This window comes from Pezoporus flaviventris, unplaced genomic scaffold (assembly GCF_033815535.1).
Source record: "Pezoporus flaviventris isolate CSIRO_AGI_PZ_B2104156 unplaced genomic scaffold, CSIRO_AGI_Pfla_v1 ptg000100l, whole genome shotgun sequence".
Classification (NCBI taxonomy): Eukaryota; Metazoa; Chordata; class Aves; order Psittaciformes; family Psittacidae; genus Pezoporus; species Pezoporus flaviventris.
The window spans coordinates 3,657,315-3,673,860 of record NW_026892648.1 but is presented as its reverse complement, the minus strand read 5'-3'; the positions used below and the strand labels follow the sequence as shown (position 1 = coordinate 3,673,860).

At 40.6% G+C, this 16,546-nt stretch overlaps 1 protein-coding gene across 9 annotated transcripts in view; it reads right to left on the bottom strand.

The window, feature by feature from the left end:
- Window positions 1-16,546, bottom strand: part of UNC13B (unc-13 homolog B) — a 212,763-nt gene that overhangs the window by 69,891 nt on the left and 126,326 nt on the right. For all 9 annotated transcript variants that reach the window (XM_061477266.1, XM_061477269.1, XM_061477267.1 and 6 more), the window contains 5 exons: window positions 13,470-13,548; window positions 11,698-11,772; window positions 10,972-11,191; window positions 2,466-2,693; window positions 2,023-2,164 (listed from right to left, as the gene is read on the bottom strand). In XM_061477266.1, the coding sequence (XP_061333250.1) occupies window positions 2,023-2,164; window positions 2,466-2,693; window positions 10,972-11,191; window positions 11,698-11,772; window positions 13,470-13,548 (744 nt within the window). The remainder of the gene's footprint in view (window positions 1-2,022; window positions 2,165-2,465; window positions 2,694-10,971; window positions 11,192-11,697; window positions 11,773-13,469; window positions 13,549-16,546) is intronic.

Genomic DNA, 16,546 nt, shown 5'->3' with positions numbered 1-16,546 from the left:
TATAATTATAATGACTGATGCACACAGATTTCTGGCTCTATATCCAACCTTTTAAAAGACACTGAAATCGTGATTGTGTAAGAGACACTGGGCATCTAATGAGCACCAGCTACAAACAAGTCTCTCCACCAAGCCAAACAGAAAAGAACAGCAATTGCTAACACACACATTAGTTACTGACCTGACCTCTATCTACCCACATATCTCTTCCGCTCATTGGAATACTTAAGCATTTTGAACACCAGGCTTTTCACATGTCTACCACAAGGCAGGCTTTCAATAACTACCAGCACACATTTCTCTCACTATAACAAATTAACTACATTCTAAGAATCAAACACACACACACCCCTTTAAATTTTACAATCTCTTGATTGTCCTGACAACCTCTAAAAAAAGCTTAGTATGTAATGAGTATTTTGGGGCCTGCATATGCGATTTCCATCTAATTATGGGGTAGAAAAATTCAGAAATTTTAGGAGTTGTAGGCTGAAAAAAGAGCCATAAATGTAAAAAAGGAAGATGGGCGTGTAAAAGATCAGTGCTGCATACACGTCTAAATGACTCTCCTCATCCAGCATAAGGTGAGCTTTGACATCAAGTAACAAAACAACACATTGACTCCAGTACTGAATGGAATCAATCCTGCCATCAATCTGGACACCGTGCTCATCTCCTTCATCACCTCCTGCTATTCCAAGGCAATTAGAACAACAACCTAGACACAGGCAAGAAAGCAGCATCAACTCTTAATGCCCAACAGCATTATTATCTGCTGAATCACAGACATGGCAATAAGATCTAAACAGTGGCACCGTTAAAACTGTGACATTTATCACGTTGTGCTATCTATCTTTAAACACAGTATTCGTTGAAGCTCCTAAAATTAGAAGGGAACACACGGCAAATACCATGGTAACTACTTGGCATGGCAAATCAAGGTCCTTAAGGCTCCCACTTAGACTTACTGCTACTGTGACTGGAGTTATCCAAATGGCACCTAAGCATACTTACTACTTACCAAGCAGTAATGTTACCTTGGATTAAACTAAGAATAAAGTCGAGGGCTTACTCCCTCAAAATAGCACCAATTTCTTATGTTAATGAATAGTCCAAAACTACTTGAAAAATAATTTTGTTTTTACTGCACATTGTAAATACAAAGCTGGGATGATATAAGCCCCATTTTACAACACAAGCAAATTTCAGTTTACACAGACAGCTCCCCCCAAGCAGTTTAGGAACTAAAAAAAAGGAAAAAGAGAGAAGATACAAGGGAAGAGCTTACATGTTAAAGGAAATAAAGATCTTTGAGGTTAAATGAGATCACCCAGAATCTTTAGAAAATGCTTGCTGGATTTCATGTCTCCACTTTGCTTTATAACATGTTCAATGATAAACTGAGGGCATTGTTTACTTATTCAATAAAAGCAGGATAAAATAATACATTCTTCAGTGTTTCGAGAGTAGTTGATACATACAGAATTGTGCCTACGGCCTTTGCTTTCAATTCAGACAGGGATGCATTGCTCATCTTGAAAGCAGATAATCCCTTGATTTACTGCTGCATTGATTTTCCAGAGCTGAAAGGGGAGACTGGTAGTGCCACAGCCAAGTAATCAGACAACTATCTTTAACCTCAAACACCAATAGCAGATCACAGCAGTTAAGTCACAGGAAGTTGCTTAGTCTTTTTTACAAACTTTACTCCTTTATATTTCAAAGTATTTTGAAAGTATGTCTATTTAGCAGACACAAAATCATTGAGTTAAAGATTTTCCTTTCTCTTTAGCTTTCTCTAGAAACATCAATATAAAACTATTCACAGAGCAAATGATTTATAAATACAGAAGACAGATGAGATGGACAGGTGTGCACTACGTACGTTGTTAAAGACATCAACCGTCCAGTTGCACACACACAGTGAAATAAAAACCATCATACACTACAGATAATGTAGGAACACGCACTGACAGAGAAGACACACAATATGGGGCTGAGAGTCATTGTAAGAGTACTTACAAGTAAAACTTTTCTTCCCATACAGGGTTCAGATTCCCAAAAATCGTTTTTGTCCTCTTCTTTGTTTTACCCACTTGAACAGTTACATACGGATCGCTGGACCCAGTCTTGTCTTTAGCCTGAAGACCCTGAGCACACACCACTGGAAGGAAAAGACAAGGGTTACCACCACCATGCAACAAGACAATGTGTCCACGCATGACACAGCAGCTCAGAAGGGCCAGGGGAATAGCAGTATCACTTATGAGACTTTTCTGATTATCTGAAGCTCATGGTGCACTAGTGCCTGCGTTGGGAGTATCTCCACCTGCTAATTTACACGAAGCAGAAAGAGACACAGGTCAGAGAAGCCTCTTCTCTCTGTTTTCTCTAGTTTCATACCAACTCTCTCTTACCTTCAGCTCACAAGTGAGGCAGAGAGAACCCATGCATCCATCACTCACCTGTGATAGTGATCTTTGCTGACCATTTGGAGGTGCCATCAAGCACACTCTGCTTCACTGTCTTCATCTGCTGAGCATGTGTCAATTTGCTCTCACAGAACACATCTCTAATCAAGTCAAAGATCTCCGGCTTGTTCCGCTCCCGGATTTTCATGCGATCCTTCATTGCCATGATGAAATTCTGCGTTCGGTCTTCAGCTCCATGCTTCGAGCTCTTCTCTGCTGCTCCTGTGCACCAGAAAATACACAATACTCACCGGAAAGAGCCAAACACCAACTCATGTTTCACTGAATATGAATGGAAGATCAAAGCCATGAGCTACCCTCCTCATGATGACTCTTGCTGTTAACTCTTACAGTTGGAGTTCCCCCTATTTCAACATACATACAAGAGAATCTGGACCACTCAGTGCTGGGAGGGGACAATACAAGGGAAAAGATAGAAGGGATAATAGAACAGAAGAAGGCCCAGATTCTTCTATAACCCGGGACCAGGTTACTCTACTGACAACAGGCCTGAGTTTAATACCCTTGCAGCTGAGGAAGACCCAGAAATATGGTTCTTTAACAGCAAACATCAGGATGCCTCCTTATCTTAACACCTTGCCTTGAATAAATTCCTGCTTGGCAAGTGCTAAGAAGATGACAGTACAAATAGTAGCTATGAACTTGTCTCAATACTGCACCTTAGCAACTTGGGAGAGCACAAATTCAGATGGGCCAACATGGTCAGCATTTCTTACTGATAGGTGCTACATGACTCCCCATTCAGCAGAGAGTTACTGCACAACCTATGTCCCATTCTGCCTGGAACCACCTTGTTTGGATCAGACACCAAGCCAGAGACATAATAACAAATGAATATAAGGTAGCAAATTCAATAGTTACAAACTTTGCCCATCATAAGCACTAGTACAGAATCCAGCTGGAAACACAAGAGCCAAGCATAGGGTCTGTACTATGTAGCTAGCCAAATGTATCTGGAAAGAGAGAGGCCTCTGGTCACTTGCATACCTCTCACAAAATTTAGAGTTCATATAAGCAGGAGGTAAGAATGCTCCCCCAACCAGCTACTCCCTACTCAATTCATACAGTCATGTTTGATGTCAGAATTCAGCCACTGAGAGCTAATGAAAGCACTGACATGAGCTAACAGGGCAGACAAACTTGGGTATGAAATGAAAAGCAGGAACCCAAGATTGCACACAGTGTCTCTACATGCAATCTGCAACAATTTCAAGCTATGATCTTAAATCAGATTAAGTGAAACCAGTATAAATGTTCTGTGAACACATTTGATCATAATATTTCTGTTTAGTTTCATATGGTTTTGCTTGTTTTCCTTCTCTGGGATAGTTTAATTAAAGTAAGCTTTTTCCTAGAAAAATTATCTCCATCCAGGTGTTCACCAAATATTACATCACCTTAAAAATCCGTATTGAAGCACGTGCAAGTGTGTACAAAGAGAGACATCAATCACAAAGATACATAAAGCTGTTTTCTTTTGGAAGAAATGGGCAAATATGATTATCTGCAGCACCTTTAATATAATTTTTGCATATGAAATAGTTTCAGCATGTAATGACCAAATATGAATAAAGGTCTATGAACACAGATAAAGGACCCCCAGCAGTACAACATAACAGGCAACCTTTTATCAGGCTCAAAAGGGTGCTCAGTGACTAACAGTGCCTGAAAACGTCTATTTCTAGGGCCTTCAATATAACACCTTTCATCGTTACTAAATTCACTTCAATAAAGAAACAAAACTCAATTATAACTTCCACCATCCAAACCAAAAAGATTAAAAAAAAACCCACAGTTTGGAACAGGCTATGACTGTTGAAATTTCAGAAGTTCATTAAGGACACTGCATACCCATGCATGCTATTAAGGACCTGGGTATAAAATAAGCCATAACTTCACATTACCTGATTATTCTTTTCATTTTACTTGCTAAAGGCTTGATGTTCAGTATTTCATTTAGTACAATAAAATGTATCGGCCCCAGAGTTGCCTATTGTTGGCTTAAGATGAAATAAAAATACTGGAATTAATTACACAGTCCCTGCTCTCTCTACTTACCGGTGATAAAGAACTAGCACCACCCAAAGTGATGTCTTGTATCAGGCAGTCATCCAGCTGTAGACCCAACGTTTATTAAAGGAATGGGAAACTGAAATGATACCAGGGGCTACACTTTGAACTTCAGATAAGAAGTGCTATTCAGCTTTAACAGAACTGGGTCTTCTAGGGACGGAGGTGGACTCTGAATTACACACAGAACTACAGAAAATTGTTGGGAAATCAGGAACGGCCAAGCTAAATAATTTGCCTTTCCTAGCTGGAATTCTGCGATCTGTCATGATCCAAATACACCAACTCTGCCCTGACCTTTGTGACTCTAAGGGAATTAAGAACATGTAGAAATTCAAACATTAAGAGCTTATGTTCGTGCATGAGCAGAGTGCTCTACTTCAGAACCATTTTCTAAATAACTTACTACACAAGCAGCTTGCAAATATAAATGTTTCATTGTTCATCATTGAGATGGAACAAGACTTACCACAGTTCTGGGATAACATGGGCTGCATTACGGCCTTAATGCAAGCACTCCAGGAGCATCAAATGATGCTTTAGAACACAAACTTGGGAAAATGGAGGAATTCTAGTTAAAATCATCATTAACATCCCCACCACCTCCAGAGACCTTGCATTGTGCATGTATCCCTCTCTGAGGCTAGCAGCAGTTCCTGGCATGTGCGGTTGTAGGATGTGCGAGCCATGTCACACAGACCCCAAGAGATTCCTCTCTTTATTCAGCTCCAAGGCTTGGCTCTGCCTCCTGACTTACAGAGGAAAGCCCCCACCTCCATCCATGCTTCTTCCCCACTTTGACCCAACAACTTGCACAGATAAGAAGGCTCAATTATTCTTTCCCTGGGGAAGGTCTCTCTTCCTGCGGAGTTTGCACCTGAACTACAGTGGAAGAGCCAGAATCAGGCAGACACTTTGATTATCAACACAGACTAATAAAGAACAGAGAAACTCTCTGTCTCAATAGTACACTCTTAATTTTAACACCTGCTTGCTGGTACAAAACCCCCAGAGATTCCAAAACATCCACTGGGGGCACTGGGGGACTAATTACCTATGATGTATGTGATATAAACCCAAAGCATGTCACTATACTGGATGGCAGAGGGTGCTTTTCCTGCTGCTGGACTTGGATCCTATTTATCCCGCTACAAAAAGAGAGGTTTGGACAGCAGATCAGCTTTTCCTGTAGTCCTGTAAATGGCAACAGAAAGGCATGGGAATATAGAAGTACTGTGTACAGCATCATGCAAATGGTACTGTGCTTTCCTTCTCTCCTCTCTAGGCCTGAATTAAAAGTCAATTTATGACTGGAAACAGAAAGCAAACATGTCTATATTGAGAATTGTATCAATACAGCTATTAGTAAACTACCAGTGCCGCTATCCTGTGCTTTAACAGGAAAAAGTCAAGAAAGCAACACTGGCAGGATAGAAGACAGCTGTTCAGTAGGCGGATAATGCTTAGAAATTATATATTCTTGAAACTTAAAATAGATATTCAAGTTTCAAATAAAGGTATCCTTCCTCCTTCTGTGCAAATATTTTCCTGCATAGGATTCTGGGAGCAAACAAGTGCTCATCACCATGGTGCCTAATCATCACTCAACACAGAAGCCAAGATGATTATCACCAGAGTTGCTTCTTTGATATCACTAACAGTCCACTCACTAAGCTGGTCTCTGAATTGCAGTCTTTGAATTCAGAGTACCACACACACAAGTTTCTTATCCAAAAAGCAGTAAACATACCTGACTTCCAGTCTTGAGTCAAAAAGCACTGAACAACTCCAGAGGTGAACCAAGACACTAGGTGCCAAGACAGTACTGAAAGCAGGACATTCAGTAATGCAGCCCTAACAGCTTGTGTGAAGTTCTCCAAGGTTTGTTGCTCCAGCACAGCATAAAGAAGCACTAATAAAGACATGTGGCTAATCACACTCACAACACAGATTCCCAGTTCAATAGTGGTTTAAAGCTTGAGATCTTATTTCCCCATTGTCAAGATATCCGGAGGACAGGATTCTGATACCCCAGGGCAGTTTCTTTCCTCAGGTTTAACTGTGGCTTTTCAAATACTAGCCCTGAACTGCACAGGCCCCTTTTACTAGGATTGTGCTAACATAATGTCCTTCCCTTCCACCCTCTTCATAATTACATTTATTTTTCTACATCTGTTCCTTGGTATCCAAAACATGCATCCGTTGAGATCAACACTGCCCAACCCATTGAATCTTAGTTAGTACTACACCAGTGTGCAGGGCAAGGGATAAAAGCTCTCTGTTTTCAACAGCTTTGTGTTCTGGACTTTAAAGACCATCCCACCATCCAGTTTCAACCAAGCAAGAAAGGAAGGGCACCTATGCAGCAGAGGCTTTGAGTACTTCCAAGAATAGCAGAAGGCTAAAAAGGAGAGCATCCCATCATTAGATTAATATCTTCTAAGTACCTACATTAGAGAAACATCCTCAGAGAAACAACCTTGTGCCCACAGAGCCATAAACCAGATGGCTGCAGTACACACGCCATAGCAGATTCCAGTTTACTGCACTGCAGGCACTGCCAATTCATGGAATTGCTGAATCAGCCTGCAAATGGATTTTGATTCAAATTGCAATAAGGCATTGCTGAATTTGAATGTTTCATCACTGCAGTCCCATAGATTTGTTGACTGTATCAGATACTCAAGTTTCTTCAAAATGCAGGGGTTAAGAAAAACACCCTCATAAGAAATAACCAGACTCAATTCTAACAGAATTTGGAAAAGAGATCCTTTTATCTCCCTTGGAAAGGCACTGAAGGATAGAAGATGGATAAACAGCATATTCTTATTATAAGGAATAAAACCCCAGGTGCCTGCCCAAAATTTTAAAGCATTAAGACAATGGTACTGTATTTGTGACCAGCCTGAAAATTCATTTTACTCCAATGCAACATATTCTGGAAGACTAACACAGACTGAAGTGAAGATATATCCTGAGGCATCGAGGTTTAATCAATAGATTTGTATTTGCTACCAGCCTGAAAATCCCTTTTATTTCAATGTAATGTTTTGTGGAAACCTCAAATGGACCTAATGAAGATGTCCTGAGAATGTTGTTTGTGTGGGTTTTTTTACTGACAGCAGCAATAAAGCTTCTGTTAGGAAAAAATCCCTGCTAAGTTCAGTACACTGAAAGTTCAGTCTTGAATTTACTGGATCTCTAAACTGTTGCTCGTTCCCCAGAAACCCTGCGTTTCTCATTCCTCAAGCAGAGCCTGTGTCCTTAAAACATATAAAAATTAAATAAGTTTTTCTATTTTCTTCTGGCCTGGTTAGAAGGATTTTAGCATGAGCATGCCAACGCAAAGAACACAGCTGCTTGTAAAAGCCTTTTAATAGATTTCTAGTACCAATAACACGTTTCTCCAGCCCAGAAATATATCCACATATTGGCCCCAAGATCATCTTAATTCCCTAGCACTATCTTCCCTTGGCCCTCTCTGTCTTAATTACCCAGCTACCACCCTCAGTTTCCTTGACATCTCTACCCCAGATATTGATACCCACCACACACACTCTCGATACCCCACTGACCCCTGGCTCACAGTCTTTGTATCTTCCCTGTTCTGATGGTGGGCAGCTCTAAAATAACCCTGTAAGTAACATTTTTGTTTGGTTTTTGCATGCTTCACGAGTTTTGATCCCAGTGTACTCTGAGCTGTTTCCTTTAAGTTTCTCTAACTCTGGACACTGAAGTACCTCGTGTTTTCATTTTGAAGGGCAATGTGCTAAGCAAACATCTGCAATCCCCTGAATCAAAACCCAAGTTCTTATCTAATGCTTTACTATCCTGAGAAAGAGAGTAATTTCCAGTTGTTACTTTTATCCCATACAAAAACGCCGACTTCTGCCATCATCACATCCCACATCCCATTTCATAAGTTTATGTAATTCCAACCAGAGTTTAGAAAACCTGCCCCCATGGTTATTCTTCATAGGCTGTTCCAAAAACTCTCTGTTCCCATCAGTGAAGCTGTCTTTTACTTCCATCTTTTATTTTCTTACAGCAAGTTTATTTTTTTCTTCTGTAAACAGTAAGCTCAAACAGACCATCTCCCTCCCTGCTGTTTATCTCCCTCTTCCCCAACATGGTTCAGGCACAAACGGGCTCAAACAAGGATTAAACCAATTCACAGAGCCATCACTGCCAGCTGTTAAACATAAGAACTACTGTTCAGAAAGGCTTTAGGCCATGGATAGCTGTAAGCAAGCGTAAGCCAGAGCCATGTGAGATCCACATGCACGTCTTACACCTCGGCCTTGGGCTCCACAACATCCCTTTAGAAATATTCTACTGAGACAGACATGACAGGACTATTCTCTAGTTTTACTTTTTTTAGGCAGCATCGTTCCCATCCCTCTCCTATTCCATGCTGCCAAGCCTCTTTTGAAAGATTAACAAACTCCTACCATCCTCTATCAAAACATTCTCATATTTTCCCCATTACCACTGAACTTTCTCCAGTACCCATCCCTGTCTGGAGTCTCCCGTCTTGAGCATGGACCACCACAGCTGTCCTCTGCAGGAATATAGTTTCTCCTAGTCATTAGCTATTTCTAAAATCTAAAATTTTCTTCTATTGTTTTCAACTTCATGACCTCTGCTCTGCACAACAGCTTTGTGCCTGTTTCCTCACTGCTGCTCCTGGTGCAAATCTGATTTTCCTCTGCTTTGTATAGCATTTTCCCCATACTGAGATACCACAACTCCATTTCAATACTGTAACATTACGGACATGCATGCCTAGATGTAAACGTCAGCAGCTGTTCATCTCAAATACTGAAAATCACCAGTTAGCAGAGGGTTCTGGTAAAATGTAGAAACAAATACAGTTATCCTCAGTCTAACCAACCCTCTTCATCAAGTTGTGTCAAAAAAATGAGAACCACATGCAACACAGCCGCTCTTCGCTTAGTCATAAAAAGGTCGCAACAGAGCCAGAGTGGCAATGATGCAGTTGCCTGAGTGCTGTAAACTGTAAAGATCACCTTGCAACCCTCAAAGACAAATCCAGAAACACTGAGCAACCGAGGAACAGAGACTTTTCAGCAGTATCAGCTGTGTCTGACAAGTAAACCATTGCAAATAGCCCCTAATTACAACTGAACTGTGCTCATATCAAAAACACAAGCATAAAAATATCCATTTGGGGTTTTAAGATAAGCCATAATAAAAAAACCATGGGTATCCGTTGCTGGATCATCCAGCCTGGTTTTCCTGAGCAGCTAGAGCCTCAGGCAGATACAAGATCTGACTGTTTATATTCCTATAATTGCTGACATGGATTTGCAATAAATCTGTTTGTATTTCACAAACTTTTCTGATTTCTTAGACATAGTCCATCAAGCTATAATGCTAAGAAAATCCAGAGAGAACAGAAACAGCCCCACATTCCTACTCAAGATTTAGCACATATGGCAGAAATTTATATTCCATTTAGACTGAGATATTTTGCTCTCAAGCAAGAACATGAATTTGAGACCAAATTAAGAAACTTCTTTTAAGCAAATAACTGGGTCCAGCCAGATGCCTAAATTAATAATTTTTCCCTCTTTATTTTTTTAATTTCTTTAATCAAATTCCTCTTAAAATTCTCCATTGTTTGTATAAGGTCTCATTTATTCTGCAAAGTTCCAGCTCTTTGAAGAGCTCTTCTCTTAAAGAAATGGCTCAGGTGCTGAACACTGCAGGAAAAAGAAAGAAACAACAAAATAGAAATTCTAGTAGAAAAATAAAATGCTGTCCATATGCTCGAACAACAACACCTCTGCTGACTCAGACCCAGGTCTACAAAGTGATTCAGCCATGAGACCTTACTGTTAAAGAGACAAAATGCCTTCCCAACCTGCATTTGGCACAGAGAATCCAAGCTAAGTCCATGGACTCTATTGTCTAAACAGGAACCCAGTGCTGCTCTTCAGAGCTTAGTGAAACAGACTAATGGTTGAAACAAGCAACCTGACAAGGACACCAGCACAGAAGAGGCAGAAGAAAGTCAGAGTATCCAGCCTAGTACCTTGTTTACACACTGCCTCCCTTCCAAGCAGGCTATGTCAGCAAACATACCATTTGAACTGATACAAGAGAAATTAGAAGTTACATGGGTTATAACAAAGAGTGAAAAGTCAAGAATTAAGCCTTCTTTTAAAGCACACCAAGCACAATGCTGTAAAGAAGTTCTTCTGTGTCAGTGCAGCTGCCTATGTCCACAGGGCAGTGGGGGTAGGTTTAGCCCAATGACACCTCCACAGAAAATACAGTCATTTAAACAAATGCATCTTCTCTTATCACTGAGGAATCACTTATACACTTAGAAAAGCTCTGGTCACACTTTTGGAACAGCTGCACTCCACTGGACACTACTCACTCTGTAAGCAGTCAGCGTTGAGCAAGTCTTGGCACTTCTCATGGCACTTGACTCCACATTCTCCACAGCGCATTCCCTGCCGTGCAATACCCCACAGCAGCCCCTCACATTCGTAGCAGTAGGTAGGGGTTGTGGCTGTCCACACTTCAAAGTTATGCGGGGTTGTACATGAGATGGGGTAAATTAAGGCTTGCAAGGTCTTCTTATAGACATGAGATTTCTGAAAGGCAAGGGCACACATTAAACAACACCCAGGAAGGTTACTGAACCTATTTTTGCTGGTTAATACAGGAGCTATAAGGGGAAAGGCATGAGCAGTGCAACAAATCTACACATTTGAGGTAATCAAATTTATCAAACTTCTACAAGGAGGAGCAGAGGACACAAAGATGTTTGTCCAGGCATATAAAAAAGTGTGGGAAATAGAAGAAAAAAGTTAATGTTTGTGGATAAGGAATATTTTGCATAAAGTAAGTTTCACACGCTGTCCCCCATGGTAGATACTGCATAATGAAACAGTAAGTTTACATTTTTCAGGATCATATTGAGACAGTAAATGTTACTTTTCTGTACCACACAATGTCTGGTTTCTTTAAACAAATGACACAAGAATTTTTGCATCTATATCTTTAGACATCTGTGAAGCTGACTCTGCGTCCCAGAGAGCCACATTCTCTCAATTTGACTACTAAAAGTTAACAGGAGCCAAGCCACTCTTCCACTTACCAGCTCTTCATCTTTGAGAGATGTTCTAGTGGCCATTGCTGAGGTAATTCCGGCTTTCCGGGACTGAACCAGTGACTAAGAAGGAAGAAAGTTTATTATTCACTATGAGTATTCAGAAGTGCACTGGCAAAACCTGCCCAGAAATGTGACCAAAGGGACTCTGTCACACCAGACACCAAACCATCAGTCTATTACATTTAAGCTGGTTTCTTAAATGACATCTCACATCCCAGAAGAGTCAAATGCATACTCTGAAAGGTCTCCAACTTGCTCCCATCTGCCCACAACCATTCACACTCAGGCAGGACTTTTTCTCTGGTAAGAACTGTTAATGAAACCTGGGTTCACATGTCCACTTCTGTGTTCTGGTAGCAATGGTAGCTCTGTTATTGCCTAAGGTCACTGCATGGGGCTCACTCTTCTATATCTAACTTTGCTCACATCCAAAAGGAGATTATTTCATCAGTTTTACAACATGCACAACACCCCCAACCATGATGCTGAAAGTTTTACAAATATACAGGGTAATAACAGAACAGAGTGGGCTGGGAGCATAGGCTGAATGTGCTGGTGTATCACATTCATTGGCCATCACTGAACACAATGAACAGCATTTTCCCCTCAAAACTGCCTCCTTCACATCATGCCAACACGAAGTTCTGCAGCCCTGGACAGCCCAGGGCAATGCCTTTGCAACACCTCACACTGGCGTACAGAGGATTTCTTCAGCAAGCCACTCCAGTTTGATGAAAGCAGAGAAGGAAATTCAAGCTAGCAACATCTGCTTTGAAATCATCTAACCCTATCAGAAACCTCTGTTTATGCTCTGCTTTATGCTTTTTGAAGACAGACAGCAAAAGTTCATTTGATCAGTGATGGGCAGAACGGAGTACTAAGATATACATGCACTGCAAAACTGCAAGTACAAAATAAAAAGCAAAGAAATGCAGGGAAAATAAGGTAGAACGACTTTTGTTTTGGTGAAGACTTGGTGGACAGTTTTTAGCTCCACTTACCATGGCCTGTGGAGAGAGAGAATGAAAGCATACAAAGGAAGTAACACAAGTTAATGCCATTATTGCAAAGATTTAAGACACAACCAGTTGGTAAGACACGTATTAATTTTCCCATGCGTAAGCTGGCAGAAAGATTTGCATGCACCTTTCCACACGAACTACAGGATACAGCAACAATGGTCTTTGAGCTGTTACAGCATTTCTCCCGTATATGAAATTGCTACTTGTACTGCACACAGCCAACAGAAAACCATTTGTCCCTCAGAAGCCTTATTTCACCGCATCACATAAGCAGATGAAACTTGTCCTCATTACTCGCTTGGTTCTTTTGCTTCGTCAGTGCAGAAGCCTACTGGCAATACTGCAAATAGCTTTAAAAATTCAAGCACATATGCTCGTTTATCTATCCTCTGAAATTCCAACCTTCTGGAAGGTTGACAAACCTCACACGGACATCAGAAATTTCCCTCAAGTATGTGATTTTTAGGAAAACATTTTAAAATAGTGCAGCCCTAAAAATAATCAAATATTATGTGTAAAATAAAAAGAACATGAAAAAAATATCTTATTTCTGCCAAATGAATGAAACTGTCTACAAAACCATAGCTTGTTCTGAGTTTTTTCCAAGACCAACTTCTAAGTCTTTAATGTAAGAATTAATTTAACAAAACAGGAAGCGTTCAGCTTCTTAAGTGACAATGAATGTTACCATATGTCAAAATCGGTTGTGTGGCTAAACAAAAACAAATCTCTTACCAGATCACTGACAAGTGGAATTGGCTTTTTTTTGCGCAGATCGGGCATGCTATCAATGCCATAGAGACCACCTGCAGGCCTGGAAATTCAGGAGAAGAAAAAAAAGATTAAAATTCTCACCAGCAGTGAGAGACAGTAAAGAGACGACAAAAAAGCCTCCTTGATAGTATCACAGTCGATGAGCACAGGAAGAATCAGTTAACTGCAAATGCAATCTGAAAATAAACCAAGCCTGTTAACACACTTGAAAAAGTTTCCTATTTTCAGTTCTGAGGCCTGAGCTAGGTCAGAGTAGACTGAGGATGTGCTTGCAGAGCACCAGTGCTTCAGAGCTACAGATCTGGCAAAAATACTCACCCAAGGGCAGAACCAGAGCTCCCTGGCAGTAATTCACATGCAGCTTAGTCTGTGGTAACTAAGCTGCACACCTCTGCTTTCAAAAGAATGTTTTGTTCCTTAATGAGAGCTCAGTTTATGGTTTACTCCTGCCATTGAGTGCCATGGCAGGAAAAGACTTTGGTTAATTTGAAAACATCCTGTCTCCAAGTCTTTCTCCATCCCTTTTCTTTCCATTCAATCAATTTAGGGTTCTGGGGTGAGGAACAAGATGCTCTACTGGAGTAACTAAAACAAACCAGAAGATAACACTTAAGAAAGTGTAAAGTTAAGAATAAAATAATTGTTTATCTTCTTCACACACCACAATCCAGATGCTCCTGCCTGGTGGTGGTGGTTGGGAAGGAAGCATGTTAAAGTGATAAGGCCAGAGTGGCAGGATGCTGCTACCCATCGTCTAATTCTAGGCTTAGTCCTGGCCTTTGAGGCCCACATAATTATTAGGAAAAGCCTCACATTTGAGGAGAAAATAGATTATTTCTATAAAAGGGACCATTTGTGGTGCTCAAGCCATGCAGACCTCTTCACAGAAAAGCTGCCATTTGCTGGTGGTAGTTGTGGTGGAGCAAAAGGGCCATTATCATAAAATCATAGATTCACAGAATAGTTAGAGTTGGAAAGGACCTTAAGATCATCTAGTTCCAACCCCCAGCAACACTCAGAACCTGCTAAAATAAAACACTATAACCTTCCGATGTGACCAAGCTGGATAACTGTATCTGGATCCTGCTGTTCACTGCTAACACCACACGGATGTAAGCCTATGCTTGAAGACCCCCCAGTAAATCACAAAACACTAGCTTGGAAGGGACCTCAGGGATCATCTTGTCCAATGTTTCCAGGCAAAGCATGACCTAGACTAGATGTCCCAGCACTCTGTCCAACCACACCTTAAAAGTCTTCAACGTTGGGGAATCCACCACTTCCCTAGGGAAACTGTTCCAGTGGTTGATAGTTCTCATTGGGAAAACTTTTCCTCTTGTGTCCAGTTGTAATCTCCCCAGGATTAACTTCCCATCTCCACATTCCTTTCATGCATTCCTACCACTAAGAATATGGTTCCCAAGGCCTTTTTCTTGGCTACAGAGACTGTAAAGGAACCTTCATGCCTCTCTTATCCTTACCCACTCGTTTTCACCCCATACCATGCTGGCTTACGCCTTTTTGCATCTGTGTGGTAAACTGGCTCTTTTAACCAGCATATTCTGCTGATTTGGTACACCACACTCAACTACATGCTTTAGGACACCACAACTACAGGAAGGAGGAGAGCTAGAATGGTAAAGAGACTTTCTTGTAGGAGGGTGACATGTCAGAGCCTTAGCTGAGCTGAGAGCTGCTGCTGGCTGAAGCCTGGTGGGAAGGTGAGCAGTCATACCTAACCGCATGAACAGTGTCAGCTCTGCGTGCACCATGAGTCACATCTGCACTGTGCTCGCCTCTCCATGCTCCTACATGGTGAACACAAACCTCCCTCAGGCAGCTGACACAGCTGGGGATGGAAGGCAAACTCGGACTTAAGAAAGGTGGAGATTTACAGCAGTTAATTACAACTATTGGAATCTTTGGGCAAGAATGAGAGCAGTTTTCCAACACTGGAAATCCTCACAGCAAGGCCACATGGTATTTTTAATAAAGGCCACTCTCATTTCCAATAAAGAACTGCAATAACCCCTTCTGATTTATTATAGAAAGCATAAGCAAGATACAAAGGGAGAGTCTGTACGCTGAAAAGATGCAACAAGATGGTCACAAGCAAAAATATGGCTCCCGACAGAAGTCAATGGCACACCTGGGAATTTACATTTTGTTTCCAATGACTTTTTTTGGTTTATCCTAATTCAGTTGAAAGGAGCCTGTGATACTCTGACATTTCTAAGGAAAGGAAAACATATAAATTGCACAGTCTACAAATTAAAGATGAGCCTGAACAAGTTATTGTGCTTGAGAAACATGTCTAGTTAGATGTCTGGCTTGTTGCAAAATACTTCAGATAGACTGAGTTTTATGATAAAACCAGTTGTAAGCCAGACTGTTAGAGAACGAACATATTTGAAAGGTGCTTGTTTTTTCACCTACTGTATCCTAGTACCCATGTAGTTATACACTAAGATGACCTGCTTTTAGCTTCTTAATATCAAAATCAAAAAGAATTCTAAGCAACAGTTCTTAATATTCAAATTTATTCAAAATAATATTATACACTATATATAATATTCAAAATTATTCAGCCTATGCTTTCAGCTACCTCAGTCTCTTTATTCAAACACAAATTCTACTTCACTTAACAAAACTGGGAGTGTTTGCATAGACAGAAGTACTGACAGTGCCTCAAATATACACACTGGAGCTTTATACGTTAATAGGGTAACTCTCCTCTGCAATGCATGTAATATTTATAGCATTATTATGGAGTGCTGTATTGAAGAGTGAATAGCATTTCTGTAAGAAAAGATGATCTGCCCTAGTAAATAAAATATACAGATATGAGATACTACATCCAGATACTGATCAATAATACCAACAGTACTTGGTTTTGAGGCTACCTCTCCAAAGCCAGCACCTATAGACAGGGAACTACTGTTGCATTATGCCAGAAGTGAAAACAGCTTGAAGCATGTATTCGTCTTTTAATACAAGTTATATCATATAGATGCTTCCATTAAATTTTTAAAATTCAA